We start from the raw sequence: 19,716 nt of genomic DNA on the forward strand, positions 1-19,716 counted from the left end.
GCCCATGGGAGTAACACACACGTGGTAGATGAGCTTTTAACCAGGGTTGGAGCTAAACACCTGGCAGAATAGGGAATCATTCTTGCAGGCCTCCAGGAAACTCTGTAAGTCCCGCAGGGCCCTGATCTCCCTAGGGAGCCTGTTCCACCAGGTAGGGGCCAGGGCTGAAAAGGCCCTGCCCCTCGTCGAGGCCAGCCTGATCATTTTGGGGCCAGGGATCACAAGTAGGTCCTCCTCCGAGGAGCGGAGGGGCCTACCAGGGTAATATGGGGAGAGGCGGTCCCTCAGGTATGCAGGTTCGAGACCGCAAACGGATTTACTAAAAACCCATTAAGATACAGCGTTCCAAAATACAGTATTCTGTATTTTCCTGCTTGTTAAATTAGTTCTCCCAGGAAAGCCCTTCTTTGTGAGGTCTCGGCTTCAGAAATAAGCGAGGTGGCTGTTGGAGGACACTCTGTGACATTCTGCTGAAATAAGTGAGGAGGCCGCTGGGGGACATTCCGCCTCTCCATAGAGAAATTTGCCTGATGCATCACCTGTTAAATTGACAGGTGAAAATACTCCACACCACCCAGCCTTTTGGACTGCTTTTTCCCCACCTCTGAGTTTGGTCTTTTCGTGCTTATGCCATTTTTAAGCAATGGTTCTTAAAACTGAGTATGACTGTTTCAACACGGAGAGTAGATTATAGGTTGTATTGTGCTTTCAAACAGTCTTTATGGTGGAAGCTACCTTGGAAACTCTGCAGGCTAAAAGCTGAAGGGTACAGGTGACTCAGATCCTTAATCCTGACTGGTTGCTAAAATGCAGTACAGAGAATTGTTTGCTCTCCTCAGGCTGGCACAAGTAGGCTACAGGTCTGGGTTGGGAAATATCTTGCAGGGGGTTGTGGAGTATGCAAGTGCATGGGCCACTGGGATGGTAAACCCCGAAGGACACTGGAGAGAGGAGTAAGTGCCCAGGTCCAGAGTCCACCCTCTGAAGCAGACATTTTTCTCTCTGTTGTGTGGAAATCAGTTGCAACAGCAAGAGATCGCCTGGCCCCACTGGAGGCTGGAAAACTAGGCACGGGCCACCATTACTTCGAAGTTTTCGGTAGTGTGGAAACACAGATAATACCATCCTGCTTTAAGACAAGAAAACAGCTCTAGTTGTTTTGAAGCACTATGGGGATCTTTGAATTATTTATCTGCTACCGTGTTTCCCCGAATATAAGACAGTGTCTTATATTAATTTTTGCTCCCAAAGAGGCGCTATGTCTTATTTTCAGGGGATGGCTTATATTTCTGTATTCTGTTCGTCGGGCATGCTTCCAAACAAAAACTTTGCTACGTCTTACTTTCGGGGGATGCCTTATATTTTGCACTTCAGCAAAACCTCTACTACGTCTTATTTTCCAGGGATGTCTTATATTTGGGGAAACAGGATATTTACTTTATAGTCTTGTCTTTCTTGTGGAGACCCAAGCCAGATTACGGGACATAAAACAGGGCTAAATCAGATACCCTAAGGCAGGCAATGAACAAGTATTAAAGTTGGAAAATTAGAGGGCGATGAAAATAACAAGGTGTTTTTCATAAAGGTGCCAGATGCCAGACCTTGGAGCCATGGACTCACAGGACGGCCTCTCCGACTACATTCCACTGCAACAGCTTCACTCATCAGATCAAAACCTTAAGAACATAAGAACTAGCCTGCTGGATCAGACCAGAGTCCATCTAGTCCAGCACTCTGCTACTCGCAGTGGCCCACCAGGTGCCTTTGGGAGCTCACATGCAGGATGTGAAAGCAATGGCCTTCTGCTGCTGCTGCTGCTCCTGAGCACCTGGTCTGCTAAGGCATTTGCAATCTGAGATCAAGGAGGATCAAGATTGGTAGCCAGAGATCGACTTCTCCTCCATAAATCTGTCCAAGCCCTTTTTAAAGCTATCCAGGTCAGTGGCCATCACCACCTCCTGTGGCAGCATATTTCAAACACCAATCACATGTGCTATCTGCAAGCAGGTAAAATTGGCCCCTATCCGTTCAATGCGTATTCTCTGTGGGGGTTCCTACTCTGTGGTACAGCTCTGGAGGCTGCCAGGGATGATATTGTTTGGGAGGAGGAATTGTCTGGGATAAGTTTTCTGGGCCTTGCAGCTGCACCGCTATTGATTCACTCTGGCCTTGGAGTTCTGCGGCTGGGAAGGGCCTCCAGGCTGGACACATCTGATTCTTTGAGTTCACATGTGGGGGGTGAGGATCTTGCTATCCATATTATCAACCGCTTGGCGCCTTTTTAGTCAGAACTGTCTTCTTCTGTTCCTGGCATGTCTGCAATAAAATCCTTGAAAAACCTACAAGTGGTGTATTGTCTGATCTGGGAATTGACACTGAGGCTGTTAGGAAGGACCCTGTCCACCTGTCGTTTTTGCAAAATGCACAACACAGAAAGGCTCAGGAAGGTATTCTAGCAGAAGGAGCAAAACTGAGGTGTAACTGATCAGCCCATTGAGGTTACTTCTATCTGGGATAAATTCCTTCCTATACGAATTGTCTTGTTGCCTTAAGTAGGCACGTTGGCCTGCATTTGGGTTCCCCCGCTGTTCTACCGTCTCATCCCAACTGTATTTTTTTTCTTACTAGGAAACTTTGCTGATAGAAATATCATTATGTCTTGTAACACACTTATGATAGACTGAGAAGGGGTTTTTTGTGTGTATCTTGCTTGTAATAGACCTGGGTCCCATAAGAAAGGTAGATTTTAAAGGATGTTTTTGCACTCCATATCCTCAAATATATAATTGGAAATATAATTGGAAATGTTCCAGCTTTTTCTAAAATAAAAATAAGGGGGCACCCGGACTTGAACCAGGGACCTCTTGATCTGCAGTCAAATGCTCTACCGCTGAGCTATACCCCCAGCACACAAACTGCAGTCATCATGAAGTCTACTCATGGACACAGGTTTTGCCACATACTTCTTTACTATACCTTGAAGCATAACTGCCTTCCTCAGTCTTACAAAGAGTTCTAGGTTATATTCCAGACTACACAAACACGCAGCATAGATGCTGACTATGGAGCAAAACATTCAGCTTTACTTTTATCCCCAGGCATTCCTACAGCAGACCCAAAACTTCCTCCAGCTTGCACACTACACAACAAGATTAGTACTGGTAAGCAAGTAGCTTCTCAGACAACAACAATCTTCCAAAGATGGTCCACCAGCTGCAGTCTGTCTTTCAGACACATGATCTAGCTATGGTTATCCATGCTGGACTACTACTGTGCCCTCCACATAGGGCGGTCCTTGAAGGCCAACACCTTCAGCTCGTACAATGCATAGCAGAGAGGCTGCCGGCTGGTGCAGATTATTGGGAATACGTCTTGTGAATCTGATGGGCTTTCCACAGCTGCTGCAATCTTCTGGGCACAAAACAAAGCAAACATAACTACTTATGAAGCCTGAAAATGATGTGGGACCAGGCCCCAAGCTGGCAGAAGGATGATAATTCTCTGAGATTTCACAGACTCCAGAAAGCCTTGGAGAACAGGGAGATGTCTTCGTTCTGAGCCCAAAAGCGATGAACATTCACATTTCACAGTGGAGCTGTTCCAGAGAGTCCCGGAGGTTCTAGTTGTCTCTTAGTGACGTTCTTTACGCATGCAGGAACCCACACAATTTTCTCAGAAAGGACGACTGTACATCTTTGATGTGATTGTTAAATACCTCAGTCCATGCTGGTGATTCCAAAAAGGAAGATCCTACCTCTTACCTGAAGGAACACACATTATGATTGGCAGCTGAAACTAATAAACTCCACACCTCAATCTATTTGAGAAAACATGCTTATTTAGACTAACAAATGCCTTCATGTTGTACTTTGCTTTTCCTACCACACATGGGAAAGATAATCTGGTTCCAAACTACGTAACAGCCGTTACGTTTTGCCCACCATAGTCCTTCGGGGATTAGACCAACTACTAATTCAAGATGTAATTCTCCCCCAGAACTCTGGGGTGCCTGGGGAGGGGAGCTGGTTTTGAAACAAGGACCCCTTAATTTGCAATGAAAGGTTCTACCACCAAGTCATGTACCCCATATTACTAAAGTTTGTAAGAAATAACACTGGTTAAATGATACCAGATCTGTCTCACCATTTAATCTCAGGCAAAAAAAAAATTAAGATTTTACATGATCATCACTCCTTTGGAATAGAGATGGCTTAGTAAGTTGATTTCCCCACCAAAAAGAGGGGGCACCCGGACTTGAACCAGGGACCTCTTGATCTGCAGTCAAATGCTCTACCGCTGAGCTATACCCCCTGCACACAACACACAAACTGCAGTCATCATGAAGTCTACTCACCGACACAGGTTTTGCCACATACTTCTTTACTATACCTTGAAGCATAATTGCCTTCCTAACTCAGTCTTACGAGGAGTTCTAAGTTATATTCCAGACTACGCAGCTGAACACTCAGCCTCACTTTTATCTCCTGGCATTCCTACAGCAGACCCAAAACTTCCTTCAGCTTGCACACTACGCACAAAGATTAGTACTGGCAAGCAAGCAACTTCTCAGACAACAATCTTCCAAACTTCAGATGGTACACCAGCTGCAGCCTTTCTTTCAGACACATGGTCAAGCTATGGTTATCCATGCTAGACTACTACTGTGCCCTCCACATAGGGCGGTCCTTGAAGGCCAACACCTTCTGCTTGTATAAAACAAAGCAGGAAGGCTGCCTGCTGGTGCAGATCATTGGGAATATGTCACGTGAAACTGAAGGGCTTTCCAAAGCTGCTGTAATTGTCAGTGTACAAATCCAGGCAACCATGATTACCTACGAAGCCCTAAAATGATCTGGGGCAGTGCCCCAAGCTGGCAGAAGAAAGATAGTTGTCTGACATTTCACTTGGACTTCAGAACGCCTTGGAGAACAGGGAGATGTCTTCACTGTCAGCCCGATAGCAACGAACATCCACATTTCACAGTAGAGCAGTTGAAGAGGGTCCCGGAAGAACTAGGAGTCTCTTAATCTGGTTCCAAACTAGCTAACAGTTTTTAGGTTTTACCCATCGTCAACGTTCAGGGATTAGACCGACTACACATTCAAGATGTAATTCTCCCCCAAAAGTCTGGGGTGCCGGGTGGGGGAGGCTGGATTCGAAGCAAGGGCGTTTTGTTTCAGAATCAAAACTTCTACCACTAAGATGCGCCCGCCACCCAAGTTACCAATATCTGTCACAAAGGTTACCAGTCAAAAGACACAGGAACTGTTCCACCATTCACTCTCACGTATCTCTGGTAAAAGATTTTTTTAAAAATTATCTACCAATTACTCTCTGGGAACACAAAGAGTTAAACCTCTGCTTTCCCTGTTAAAAAGAGGGGGCACCCGGACTTGAACCAGGGACCTCTTGATCTGCAGTCAAATGCTCTACCGCTGAGCTATACCCCCTGCACATAACACACAAACTGCAGTCATCATGAAGTCTACTCACGGACACAGGTTTTGCCACATAGTTCTTCACTATACCTTGAAGCATAATTGCCTTCCTAACTCAGTCTTACAAAGAGTTCTAGGTTATATTCCAGACTACACAGTTGAATACTCAGCATAGATGCTGGGTATGCGGCTAAATACTCAGACTTTCACTTTTATCCCCAGGCATTCCTACAGCAGACCCAAAACTTCCTCCAGCTTGCACACTATACACAAAGATTAGTACTGGCAGGCAAACAACTTCTCAGACATCAACAATCTTCCAAACTTCAGACGGTCCACCAGCAGCAGCCTGTCTTTCAGATGCATGATCTAGCTATGGTTATCCATGCTAGACCTTCCTATGCCCTCCACATAGGGCCGTCCTTGAAGGCCAACATCTTAAGCTCGTACAAAACAGAGCAGCAAGGCTGCTAACTGGTGCAGATCATTGGGAATATGTCTTGTGAATCTGACGGCAAAGCTGCTGTAATCTTCAGGACAGAAATCAAGGCAACCACGATTACCTATGAAGCAGTGGTGGGATCCAAAAATTTTAGTAACAGGTTCCCATGATGGTAGGATTCAAACTGAGGCATAGCGCCAATGGGGCTGGGCGGGGCACGATGGGGCGTGTCCGGGCATTCCGGGGGCGGCGCATTCCGGGGCGGGGTTGTGGCAAGGACGCAGCCACTGCGCCGGTCCTTGGGCAGGAAACAAATGCGCGCAGGCTGCCACGCACGCCGGTGCACCTCCTGCTAGACTGCTTCCAGTTCTGCGCGCTACTGCTGAGAGGAGGACCATAACTAAGGCAAAAATCACGTGGCAAAATCACCAGTTAGTAACCCCCTCTTGGCACACACAAATAATTAGTAACCTACTCTCGGGAACCTGTGAGAACCTGCTGGATCCCACCTCTACTATGAAGCCCTAAAACCGTGGTGGCGAACCTATGGCACTCCAGATGTTCATGGACTACAATTCCCATCAGCTCCTGCCAGCATAGCCAATTGGCCATGCTGGCAGGGGCTGATGGGAATTGTAGTCCATGAACATCTGGAGTGCCATAGGTTCGGCACCACTGCCCTAAAATGATCTGGGGCAGTGCCCCAAGATGGCAGAAGAATGATAATTCTCTGAGATTTCACTTGGACTTAGAGAGCTTTGGAGAACAGTCTTCTCTCTGAGCCCGATAGTGATGAACATCCACCTTTCACAGTGGAGCAGTTGCAGAGGGTCCCATAGGTGCTATGAATCTCTCAGTGACATACTTTACGCATGCAGGATTTTCTCAGTTTTCTCAGAAAGGATGACTGTTTGATGTTATTGTTAAATACCTCGGTCCATACTGGTGATTCCAAAAAGGAAGATCCTATATTGCTTATTTGAAGGAACACATATTATAATTTGCAGCCGAAACTAATAAACTCCTCAGCTCAATATTTTGAGAAAACATGCTTATTTAGACTTACAAATGCCTTAATGTTGTTCTTTGATTTTCCTACCACACATGGGAAAGATAATCTGGTTCCAAACTACATAACAGTCTTTACATTTTACCTACCACAGGCCTTCGGGGATTAGATCAACTACTAATTCAAGATGTAATTCTCCTGGGGAGTGGGGCTGGATTTGAAACAAGGACCCCTTAATTTGCAATGAAAGGTTCTACCACCAACTTATGTACCCCATATTACTAAAGTCTGTAAGAAATAACACTGGTTAAATGATACCAGATCTGTCTCACCATTTAATCTCAGGTAAAAAAAATTAAGATTTTACATTATCATCACTCCTTTGGAATAGAGATGGCTCAGTAAATTGGTTTTCCCACCAAAAAAGAGGGGGCACCCGGACTTGAACCAGGGACCTCTTGATCTGCAGTCAAATGCTCTACCGCTGAGCTATACCCCCTGCACACAACACACAAACTGCATTAATCATGAAGTCTATTCGCGGACACTGGTTTTGCCACATACTTCTTTACTATACCTTGAAGCATAATTGCCTTCCTAACTCAGTCTTACAAAGAGTTCTACACAGAGACTACACAGCTGAATACTCAGCATAGATGCTGACTATTGAGCAAAACACTCAGCTTCACTTTTATCCCCAGGCAATCCTACAGCAGACTCAAAACTTCCTCCAGCTTGCACACTACACAACAAGATTAGTACTGGTAAGCAAGCAGCTTCTCAGCCAGCAACAATCTTCCAAACTTCAGATGGTCCATCAGCTACAGCCCGTCTTTCAGACGCATGATCTAACTATGGTTATCCAAGCTAGACTACTACTGTGCCTTCCACATAGGGCGGTCCTTGAAGGCCGACACCTTCAGCTCGTACAATGCATAGCAGCAAGGCTGTCGTCTGGTGCAGATTATTGTGATTATTGGGAGCACGTCATGGGCTTTCCACAGTTGCTACAATCTTCTACAAATCAAGGCAACCACAATGACCTATGAAACCCTAAAATGATCTGGGACAGGGCCCCAAGCTGACAGAAGAATGATGATTCTCTGAGATTTCACTTGGATTTCAGAACGCCTCGGGGAACAGGGAGATGTCTTCTCTCTGTGCCCAATAGCGATGAACATCCACATTTCACAGTGGAGCAGTTGCAGGGAGTCCCGGAGGTTCTAAGTGACGTATTATAAGCATGCATAATTTTCTCAGAAAGGACGATTGTACACTTTTGATCTTATTGTTACATGCCTCAGTCCATACCGGTGATTTCAAAAAGGAAGATCCTAAACCTCTTACTTGAAGGAACACAAAATAAGTTTGGCAGCCAAAACTAATAAACTCCTGAGCTGAAGATTTGGAGAAAACGTTCTTTTTTAGACTAACAAACGCCTTCATGTTCTTTGCTTTTCCTACCACACATGGCAAATATAATCTGATTCCAAACTAGACAACTTTGGTTATCTAACAGTCTTTAAGGGAGCGGCAGTGGCGTAGGAGGTTAAGAGCTCGTGTATCTAATCTGGAGGAACCGGGTTTGATTCCCAGCTCTACCACCGGAGCTTCCAGTTCTGCCTCAGTCCATACCGGTGCCTCAGTACCATGCCTCAGTCCATACCTTATTGTTACATGCCTCAGTCCATACCGGTGATTTCAAAAAGGAAGATCCTAAACCTCTTACCTGAAGGAACACAAAATAAGTTTGGCCGCCAAAACTAATAAACTCCTGAGCTGAAGATTTGGAGAAAACGTTCTTTTTTAGACTAACAAACGCCTTCATGTTCTTTGCTTTTCCTACCACACATGGCAAATATAATCTGATTCCAAACTAGACAACTTTGGTTATCTAACAGTCTTTAAGGGAGCGGCAGTGGCGTAGGAGGTTAAGAGCTCGTGTATCTAATCTGGAGGAACCGGGTTTGATTCCCAGCTCTACCACCAGAGCTGTGGAGGCTTATCTGGGGAATTCAGATTAGCCTGTACACTCCCACACACGCCAGCTGGGTGACCTTGGGCTAGTCACAGCTTTTCGGAGCTCTCTCAGCCCCACCCACCTCACAGGGTGCTTGTTGTGAGGGGGGAAGGGCAAGGAGATTGTAAACCCCTTTGAGTCTCCTGCAGGAGAGAAAGGGGGGATAAAAATCCAAACTACTACTACTACTACTACTCCCCCTCCCCCTCCCCACCACAAACCTTTGCAGATCAGACCAACTACAAATTCAAGATGTAATTCTCCCCCAAAAGTCTGGGGTGCCAGCAAGGGGGGAGGGGAGGGGGGCTGGATGTAAAGCAGGGGCCTCTTGGTTTTCAACCAAAGGCTCTAGCAGAAAACTCTCTATTATTACTAATATTTGCAAGAAATAACACTAGTTAAATGATAGAGGATGTGTCTCACCATTCAATCTCATGTACCTTAGGTAAAAGTTATTTAAAAAATTTACATTATCATCACTCCTTTGGTACAGAGAAGGCTTTATAAATTGGTTTTCCCACCTAAAAAGAGGGGGCACCCGGACTTGAACCAGGGACCTCTTGATCTGCAGTCAAATGCTCTACCGCTGAGCTATACCCCCAGTCACAATTTAGTCACCCCAAGAAGTCTAGCTATAGATACTGGTTTGTCCACATAGTTCTTTACCATACCTTGAAGCATAAGAGCTTTCATAGTTTTCAAGGAACCCTATTCATATGAGCACCTCCTGAGGATATCTGTGCTTTGCAAAGTGTTCTGGGGGTATGTGCCAGATTATACAATTACATACTCAGCACAAACACTCGGCCGCACTTTTATCACATACCCCAAACATTCCTAAAACTTGAACTTTGCAAAGGAAGATCAGCACCAGCAAGACTTTGAGGGCAGATTCTTAGCTAATAACGACCTTCCCGAGAAGCATCTTCTCTTTAAGTGACCCAACTTCAGACAGACCACCAGATGCAGCCCCTGTTCAGAGCCCCAGGGGGCATTCATTGAAAATGCCGGGGGGAAGAAGTAGGACTAATAAAAGGAAACACTTCTTCACGCAACGCGTGATTGTGGTGTTTGGAATATGCTGCCACAGGAGGTGGTGATGGCCACTAACCTGGATAGCTTTAAAAGGGGCTTGGACAGATTTATGGAGGAGAAGTCGATCTATGGCTACCAATCTTGATCCTCCTTGATCTGAGATTGCAAATGCCTCAACAGACCAGGTGATCGGGAGCAGCAGCAGCAGCAGGCCATTGCTTTCACATCCTGCATGTGAGCTCCCAAAGGCACCTGGTGGGCCACTGCGAGAAGCAGAGAGCTGGACTAGATGGACTCTGGTCTGATCCAGCTGGCTTGTTCTTATGTTCTTAGAGACAAGGCTAACTGCTGGTGAACATTATTGGGAATGCATCTTGCCATCTTAAGAGGCATTTAACAGCAGCTATTTTATCTTTGGGCCCCAAATCAAGAGGCCCCAAATCGAGGCAGTTAGAATTGTCTCCACCTGTAGCCTGCTGGGTGACCTTGGTCCAATCACAGTTCTCTCAGAACTCTCTCAGCCCTCCCAGAGGCAGGCAATGACAAGCCATCTCTGTTTGTCACTTGCTTTAAAGACCCTACATGGTCACCACAAGCTCTGACTTGACATTTTCTACCATACGAAGCCCTAAAATGGCCTGGGACCTTGCCCCAAGTCTGTACAAGAATGGTACTTCTCTCAGCCTTCACCATGTCCTCATAAAAGGCTTGGAGAATAGGGAGAGGTATTTTCTTTTCTTTCTGAGCCTGACAGGTATGAGCTTACACACTTCCATTCACAGTGGAGCAGTTTCACAGGGCCCTGGAGGTTCTAGGAATCCCTCAGTCTGAGTTCACACAACAAGACCGTGTAAAGAAACCCCAACGGAGAATCAGGGCAGACACGCACATCACAGTGGGAAAAAGCCAGACGGAGGCTAAGTCCACAATTTGGCTGGAGTTAAGAACATAAGAACATAAGAACTAGCCTGCTGGATCAGACCAGAGTCCATCTAGTCCAGCACTCTGCTACTCGCAGTGGCCCACCAGGTGCCTTTGGGAGCTCACATGCAGGAGGTGAAAGCAATGGCCTTCTGCGGCTGTTGCTCCTGAGCACCTGGTCTGTTAAGGCATTTGCAATCTCAGATCAAAGAGGATCAAGATTGGTAGCCATAAATCGACTTCTCCTCCATAAATCTGTCCAAGCCCCTTTTAAAGCTATCCAGGTTAGTGGCCATCGCCACCTCCTGTGGCAGCATATTCCAAACACCAGTCACACGTTGCATGAAGAAGTGTTTCCTTTTATTAGTCCTAATTCTTCCCCCCAGCATTTTCAATGAATGCCCCCTGGTTCTACTATTGTGAGAAAGAGAGAAAAAGTTCTCTCTGTCAATATTTTCTACCCCATGCATAATTTTATAGACTTCAACCATATCCCCCCTCAGACGTCTCCTCTCCAAACTAGAGTCCCAAACGCGGCAGCCTCTCCTCATAAGGAAGGTGCTCCAATCCTTCAATCATCCTCGTTGCCCTTCTCTGCACTTTTTCTATCTCTTCAATATCCTTTTTGAGATGTGGTGACCAGAACTGAACACAGTACTCCAAGTGCGGTCGCACCACTGCTTTATATAAGGGCATGACAATCTTTGCAGTTTTATTCTCAACTCCTTTCCTAATGATCCCCAGCACAGAGTTTGCCCTTTTCACAGCTGCCATGCCAATGGTTGTCATCCTGAAAATACACACAAACTCACTCACATGTCCAGGTTTCGCTTGGCATGTTCAATGTCGCGTTTGATTTCTGGAGTGAAACAGAAGTACAGTTTTTTGGGCATTGGCAGAGGGATCAACGGAGCGCGAACCGGGACAGGATCTTTGCTGGAATTGGAAGGAGAGGGGAGAAAAAGTTGCATTAAATGAACATAAAGGGCACAGAAGAGTTAATAGCAGGAAAGACCTACATTGTTTTCTCTGCTTATATCCTCTCCAAACAGAAAACATGACCTTCTGCCCCCTTCTTTTCTCCTGACCGCTTGCCATTCTAATATAGGAAATTCTGCTCCCACAAAGAAGACAGCTCAGAGCAACGCAGGGAAGACTCAGAGGCCCCTTCCGCACATGCAGAATAACGCACTTTCAATCCACTTTCACAATGGTTTGCAAGTGGATTTTGCACAGCCAAATCCAGCTGCAAAGTGCATTGAAAGTGGATTGAAAGTGAATTATTTTGCATGTGCGGAAAGGGCCACAGAGCAGTTGGACCAGTGAGAGTTCTTGTATACACACAAGAATAAAAGGTCTTTGGATTTCCTCTGCCCTGGTTGCTTGTGACAAATGAGATTCGCCTCCAGATGAACAGGTAGGACATTTTTCCTGTCCTCTTTCTCCTCTACCCCCAACCCCTTATTGACGCAGGAAAAGCTTTTTGCTTATACTGTCTTGGATCTGGTGGAAGATTTCCACAGATGGAAGGGCAGCGTAATTTTCTCTGGTTCTCCTCTCCGACTGCAAACTTCTGACCCAACTTGTGCTGCTTGAAATCTTTCCCTGGTAACTAAATTGGTACCATGCCAAAATGTATACGAACACAACTAAAGCTTCAGGAATCATTTCCATTTTAAGTGATGTCATGTACAGAATACCTCTTCTTCACCTGGTACGCCTATCACATCACGCTGTATTCTGTGTACACATTCAGGACCCCAATCTTAACAGTCCCTCCCATTTTTCCTTTATGGGGAGGAGCATTACCAGTAGTCAAGGACATGGTCTATGATGGTGGCAATCGGAGGTCCTTCAGCTACTGCTTGTTCATAAAGCACTCCGAAAGAGCCATCTTCTCCCACAATGAACTGTGAGTAAGGAAAAGAACAAATTATATGAGAAGAAGCCACAATGACTGACACTTAGCATTAACAGATTCACCTTGATGCATTTATTATACGATATTTTAAGCTTACAGGCAGAGACAACAGCCTAAAAGGAATAAAATGAAACAAACTCCATTGTGTCTAAAGCATTTCACTCTTATTATAGTCACCTTGCTGGGAAGGCCAATATACTCAATACAGCAGGGGTGCGAATGTGGAGTCAGAAAGAGCAGGTTGGTTTAAGACCATCTAGTGAGGTCATAATAGAAGAGAGATTTGAACACAGAACCCAGTTCATTTTTTACTAGCTACATAAGCTTCCAACGAGACTGTTGGTTTTTTTACTCCCATGTGCATGTAAAAATATATTACAGCTCCATCTAAAAGATTTTCAATCAGCCAAATATTATTATTATTATTATTATTATTATTATTATTATTATTATTATTATTATTATTATTATTATTATTATTATTATTATTATTATTATACATAACAACACAGCACAAGTGTCTGGAATTCATCTCTGAATATCGAGTCCTTCCCAAGGACCTAGGATATTAGAGGTATTTGCGTAGAATATGTGCAGTTCCTAGAAGTGCTGCTTTCTGCAGCATGTGGACTGATGTTCTGTCCAAGTTTAGGCTTTCCAGATGTTTTTCAAGATTTCTTGGGATTCCTCCTAGAGCACCGACTACTAGTGGGATTACTGTTGTTCTTTTTGCCACAATCGTTCAACTTCAATTTGTAGGTCCTTGTATTTTGTGATCTTTTCCAGCTCTTTGTCCTCTACCCTGCTGTCAACTGGCACAGCAACATCGATGATCCAAACATGTTTCTTCTCTATCACTGTTATGTCTGGGGTGTTGTGTGCCAGGTGTCTGTCTGTCTGTATTCTAAAGTCCCAGAGTATTTTTGCCTCTTACTTTTGTGTTGCCTTCTTTCGCTTGTGCTCGTACCATGTCTTGCTTCAGGGCAGGCCGTACTTTTGCAAAGGTTCCAGTGCACCATTGCTGCTAGCCTATTGTGACGTTCGAGATAGTCAGTTTGGGCTATTTTCTTACAGCAGCAGATGATGTGCTCCACGGTTTCATCACACTCTTTGCAGAGACGGCACTTTGGGTCATTGTAGGACTTTTCGATTCGTGTCTTTATTGCATTTGTCCGTAATGCTTGCTCCTGGGCAGCAAAAATCAGGCCTTCAGTTTCTTTCTTTAGAGTTCCCCTTCTGAGCCACTCCCATGTTTGCTTGCTGTCAACCTTCCCTTCAATTTTCTTAAAGTACTGCCCATGGAGTGGCTTGTTTAGCCACTGCTCCTTTCGTGTTTTAAACTGTTGGGCTCTATACTCTTCTTTTGAAGAAGAGTATATACTCTTATTATTATTATTATTATACTCTTATTATTATTATACTCTTATTATTATTATTATTATTATTATTATTATTATTATTATTATTATTATTATTATTATTATTATTATTGGCCGCCTCACCCCCAAAGGGTTTTAAGCATACATATTTAGAACTAGAGGTTAGCAACTGGAAGCCCTAGGCCAGGGGTCTGCAACCTGCGGCTCTCCAGATGTTCATGGACTACAATTCCCATCAGCCCCTGCCAGAACGGCTAATTAAGCCAATCGGCCATGCTGGCAGGGGCTGATGAGAATTGTAGTCCATAACATCTGGAGTGCCAAAGGTTCGCCACCATGGCCCTAGTTCAACCCTCCACAGGCATCATCAAGAAAATCTCCAGGAATTTCCTGGGTTGGAGACAACAACCTAGATTTCTGCAGGTCTTGGGGCCAGCCTCCATGTGGGGAAGTGAAGAAGGGAAGGGGAACTGCGTCCGGGGCATGAACTGCCTACGCGCCCCCTCCCGCGACTACAATGGTGGCACCTGGGGCAAGCTGCCCGGATGTCCCCATTGCAGCTACGCCTCTGACGTGGGGCCTGAGGATCTCCCAGAAACACAACCCATTTCTAGACTATAGAGATTAGTTCTCTTGGGATAAAATGGATGCTTTGGGGGATAGAATCCACAGCATTATACCCCACTGTTCCTGTCCTCTCCAGGCTCCACCTCCATATCTCCAGGAGTTTCCCAACCAGAGCGGACAACCCCACACCTCCACTGGTGGCCAGAGGAGACCTGGCATCCATATTTGGTCGCCACCCCACCATTTTTATTCTTAGAAAACCAAAAGGTACATTCTGATACCAGCACCACCCAGCAACCTTTTGATTCAAACCAGCCTGGCATTCCACTCTACTGGAGAGTTCTCAAAAGCTTGCTCATCGTTTTGCATTATTTTGAACGGCTTTAAAAAGCAGGACGTGGGCTCTGGATCTGGTACTCAAGAGTTAAATCACTGTCATATACCAAGTTTTATTTAGCTGCTATTGGATAATTCCAACCATCTATGATAGAATTTTTTTTAAAAACGGGGGGCAGTATCTAAGTCTATCACAAGTCACCTTGAGCTCTGTAAGGAAGAAAGATGACTAATAAATATCTTAAATGATAAAGTTTGCCAATCCTCAAGAGGACTGTACCACACGCTGTTTGGCCACTAGGATGATGCAGAGATGGTAGATGGAGCAGCATTTAAGTATTCAATTCCTCAAGAGGACTGTACTCCCCTCCTCCCCTTTGTTCTCTGTTTATTATGTGGCCCATTTAGGGGGGGGGCCTTTTGGGGTTCCCTGAGGGGGGTTGGTTTTAGTTCTCCGATGCTGACTGTATCATTGTTATTGGTTTTAATAGGGAGACAGGGCTAGTATTATATTTGTACTGGTATTTAACTTTTCCCTGTCTGCATATATTTATTTGTACACCGCCCTGAGCCCTCCGGGGGAGGGCGGTATAAAAATCTAATAATAAGTAAAATAAATAAATAAACTTGACTGCTAGGCTTGGTTCACAGATACTAGGCAGCAGAGTGCGGAGATAGTACCGTGGACCCTAACGCTTCCTTTTACAGGCAGATTCCAGCATCGAACATTCTGTCACGGAGTATGATTCTCACTAAGATAGTCTCACTGCCATCCAAATCTGAGAGATTCCAGGATTTTAAGGTGTGGCTATCTTACACAAGCCCAATTATGTGAACCTCACATGAATGCATTAAGCTATCTAATTTGTTCTCTCTGGTGTGATTGTAAGCATCTCTGAGAATCACATGACACTTCCCAAGAAATACCGCACTTCTTTCAAACTGCGTTCTGCTCTTTTTAAGATTTTGGCCCCTTCTGCACATGCAGAATAATGCAGTGGTGGGATCCAAAAATTTTAGTAACAGGTTCCCATGGTGGTGGGATTCAAACTGTGGCGTAGCGCCATTGGGGCTGGGTGGGGCATGATGGGGGCGTGGCCAAGCATTTCATGGGCGGGGCATTCCTGGGTGGGGCTGTGGCAAGGACGCAGCCGCTGTGCCGGTCCTTGGGTGGGAAACGAATGCACGCAGGCTGCCATGCACGCTGGTGCACCTCCTGCTAGACTGCTTCAAGTTCTGCACGCTACTGCTGAGAGGAGGGGCGTAACTAAGGCAAAAATCACATGGCAAAATCACCAATTAGTAACCCCCTCTCGGCACGCACAAATAATTAGTAACCTACTCTCGAGAACTTGTGAGAACCTGCTGGATCCCACCTCTGGAATAATGCACTTTCAATCCACTGTCACAATTGTTTGCAAGTGGATTCTGCTATTTCACATAGTAAAATCCACCCGCAAAGCGAATTGAAAATGAATTGAAAGTGCATTATTCTGCATATGCGGAAGGGGCCTACGTCTGTGCTGTTTGTTCATTAATTAATTTTCATTAATTTTCTCAAAAGTGAGGGAGTGAGAGAGCAAAGTTGAAATAGTAAAGAAGCAAATTCTCAGGTCTCCTTTGTTCATGATTCTGCATCGTTACGATTAAGAGTCTGTGACTGTGCCTTCAAACTAACAAAAAACAAACTCGCTGATAGAAAACCAACACAGTGGAGAGACAGAATCTACCACTCCCCCCTATGGGCCTGGGATAGGTCTCCATAATGTGATTCTCCTACTGCAGTCTATAACAGTGGTGGCGAACCTATGGCACGGGTGCCAGAGGTGGCACTCAGAGCCCTCTCTGTGGGCCCGCATGCACAGAGTTCATCATGTGGGGGGAATTGCCCACCCCACACACACATCTAGGCTGGCCTGGGCTGCTGGACTTTGATGTCCCTGTACCTCAGCGACCAGGAAGGACTCGGCTGGCAGGCCTGGTGCCTGTGCTCCAGGTGGTTGCTGCTGGGGGGGCGGGGGGCGGGCAGAGGCGGCAGAGATGCTAGAGAGGCACAGAGCGTTGCATGTGGGACTTGCTGGAGGCTACAGCAGGCTAGCCCCTGCTCGAGGGGGTTATTCAGGTTAAATTGCTGCGTTGGCACTTGCGATAAATAAGTGGGTTTTGGGTTGCAATTTGGGCACTCGGTCTTGAAAAGGTTTGCCATCACTGGTCTATAGTCATGGTTTAGTCTACCACCTCATTTCCCTACATGTGTGAACAGGAAGTTTGTCTACTTACCCTATGATCAGAGAAGGCAAATTCATGTTCCAGCCTTTGCTCCTCAGATCAGACCCTCTAAGCTTCCAAGGGAGAAATGCCCCCTTCCATCTCCACCCCCGATTCCATTCTCACCTGCAGAGTCTTGTCAAACCAGCGATTTCCGCTATTGGAGTAGCTCCCGCCTCCATGCAACATCTGGGCTGCAAGACGGCTCGAGGCGCGTGAATCCGACACCTTCAGAACAGGCGCGTCCAGGCAGACTGTGAAAAGGCTACGCTGGATTGCACGTGCTGACTCCCGGTTCAGCTTGTCTGGAAGCAGAGAACCCACAATGGATAAAATGTTTGCTTACACGTTCTTGGCAGATCATTTCGAAGAAGCCTAAGAGAGAAATCAGTAGAGACTAGCTCTCTTACACTAGTCAGGTACACACATGACACTTAAGCATGAATAACTTCTTTAACCCTGGCTAAAGATCTATGGGATAGCTTGTCAAGCCAGGTCCTTGCCCCCCAAACTTGATGCAGGAAAACAAACAAGATCTACATGCAGAGAGTGAGGGAAACAATCTGACCTGAGCCATGGGCTTCTGTCCCTATCAAGGTTTATTGATGCAGCACCAAACAGTGGTTAATGCAAACCATGGTTTGCTCTACATCTTCTTCTACATCTTAGCTTGTAGCCAATTCTTAACCAGGGTTCAGATGCACCACTATTATGTCTACAAAGGGGCCACGGGACAGCTGCAGGCAGGGGCTTTTCCCACTGTTCCACGAACATCTTCTTATCTTCTCTCCTTATCACTTTGTTACCTTCTAAAAAATTTGATTGAGCATCTACCCCCACAAAAAAAAAGTATGGTGAATGTAAAAGCTTGCACACCTTTTTGTGATCTTTCAGACAGTCCAAATAAAAAGGGTATTATTTGATTTGGGGTTTGGGAGACAACATAGAACATTGTGAAGACCTTCCGAGAACACATGAGCTGCCTTATACATGAATCACTGGTCAATCACAGTCAGTATTGACAGAGAGACAGCAGAATTCCGGGGGTCTCAGGCACGTAAGCCTTTCACACGGCCTACAACCTGGTCTTTTTACTGGAGGTGCCAGGGTCAGAACTGTCTACTCAGACTAGTAGTGGCTTCCCAGGGTCCTTGGACAAATTCTTTCACAACTTCCTTCCAACGGAAGATGCTGGGAATTGAACTTGGGACCTTCTGCATGCCAAGAAGATGCTCTACCCCTGAGCCACTGCCACTGCATATGTAGCATGCTGCCCCAACCTCCTCAAAATACCTTTCATGAGAGTGGTGTAAGCCTTTCCCCACGTGTGCCGGTGGTCACTGGTCAGCACCCCTAGGGGCTCCTTGTCCGTCTTCCATGACTGCCCACGGATTCGCTGGAGCTGTGAGTGAAGCTGGTCAACTGTGAGAGGAGTTCCATCACTGTTGTAAACTTCAAGCTGGAAAAACTGAGGAAGGACCGCAGATATAAGAACATAAGAACAAGCCAGCTGGATCAGACCATCTAGTCCAGCTCTCTGCTACTCGCAGTGGCCCACCAGGTGCCTTTGGGAGCTCACAGGCAGGAGGTGAAAGCAATAGCCTTCTGCGGCTGCAGTTCCCGAACACCTGGTCTGCTAAGGCATTTGCAACCTCAGATCAAAAAGGATCAAGATTGGTAGCCATAAATTGACTTCTCCTCCATAAATCTGTCCAAGCCCCTTTTAAAGCTATCCAGGTTAGTGGCCATCACCACCTCCTGTGGCAGCATATTCCAAACACCAATCACATGTTGTGTGAAGTGTTTCCTTTTATTAGTCCTAATTCTCCCCCCCAGCATTTTCAATGGATGCCCCCTGGTTCTAGTATTGTGAGAAAGAGAGAAAAATTTCTCTCTGTCAACATTTTCTACCCCATGCATAATTTTATAGACTTCAATCATATCCCCCCTCAGACGTCTCCTCTCCAAACTAAAGAGTCCCAAACACTGCAGCCTCTCCTCATAAGGAAGGTGCTCCAGTCCTTCAATCATCCTCGTTGCCCTTCTCTGCACTTTTTCTATCTCTTCAATATCCTTTTTGAGATGTGGCATGCATCAGTTCGTGACAAAGAGCTGTTTTCTTCAGGCCAAAATTTAAGGGGCTGATTTTAGCCCACATGACCCCAGCAGGGTTAGGGATATAATTCTTTGGAGACCACTTCCTCCCACCTGCCTCATTACAATACCCAAGATTATATGAACTTATCTAGTCAGAGAAGCATTGGTCAATTTGTTTACCTACTTCTTATGTTCTTATCTGCCACAGGAGGTGGTGATGGCCACTAACCTGGATAGCTTTAAAAAGGGCTTGGACAGATTTATGGAGGAGAAGTCGATCTAT

At 45.6% G+C, this 19,716-nt stretch overlaps 1 protein-coding gene and 5 non-coding genes across 6 annotated transcripts in view; all 6 read right to left on the bottom strand.

Annotated features, from left to right (window-relative positions):
* LOC125427689 (carnitine O-acetyltransferase-like) overlaps positions 1-19,716 on the bottom strand; it is a 60,495-nt gene that overhangs the window by 10,705 nt on the left and 30,074 nt on the right. The window contains exons 6-10 of the mRNA XM_048487243.1: positions 18,630-18,804; positions 17,463-17,641; positions 12,675-12,775; positions 11,682-11,801; positions 9,379-9,430 (exon numbers count right to left, since the gene is read on the bottom strand). Coding sequence (XP_048343200.1) covers positions 9,379-9,430; positions 11,682-11,801; positions 12,675-12,775; positions 17,463-17,641; positions 18,630-18,804 — 627 coding nt within the window. The remainder of the gene's footprint in view (positions 1-9,378; positions 9,431-11,681; positions 11,802-12,674; positions 12,776-17,462; positions 17,642-18,629; positions 18,805-19,716) is intronic.
* On the bottom strand, positions 2,834-2,905 carry TRNAC-GCA. Its single transcript has one exon. It is a non-coding gene; the product is annotated as a tRNA-Cys (tRNA).
* Positions 4,240-4,311, bottom strand: TRNAC-GCA. The gene has a single exon. It is a non-coding gene; the product is annotated as a tRNA-Cys (tRNA).
* TRNAC-GCA lies at positions 5,379-5,450 on the bottom strand. Its single transcript has one exon. It is a non-coding gene; the product is annotated as a tRNA-Cys (tRNA).
* On the bottom strand, positions 7,317-7,388 carry TRNAC-GCA. The gene has a single exon. It is a non-coding gene; the product is annotated as a tRNA-Cys (tRNA).
* On the bottom strand, positions 9,439-9,510 carry TRNAC-GCA. Its single transcript has one exon. It is a non-coding gene; the product is annotated as a tRNA-Cys (tRNA).

Source organism: Sphaerodactylus townsendi, linkage group LG03, assembly GCF_021028975.2.
Source record: "Sphaerodactylus townsendi isolate TG3544 linkage group LG03, MPM_Stown_v2.3, whole genome shotgun sequence".
NCBI lineage: Eukaryota > Metazoa > Chordata > Lepidosauria > Squamata > Sphaerodactylidae > Sphaerodactylus > Sphaerodactylus townsendi.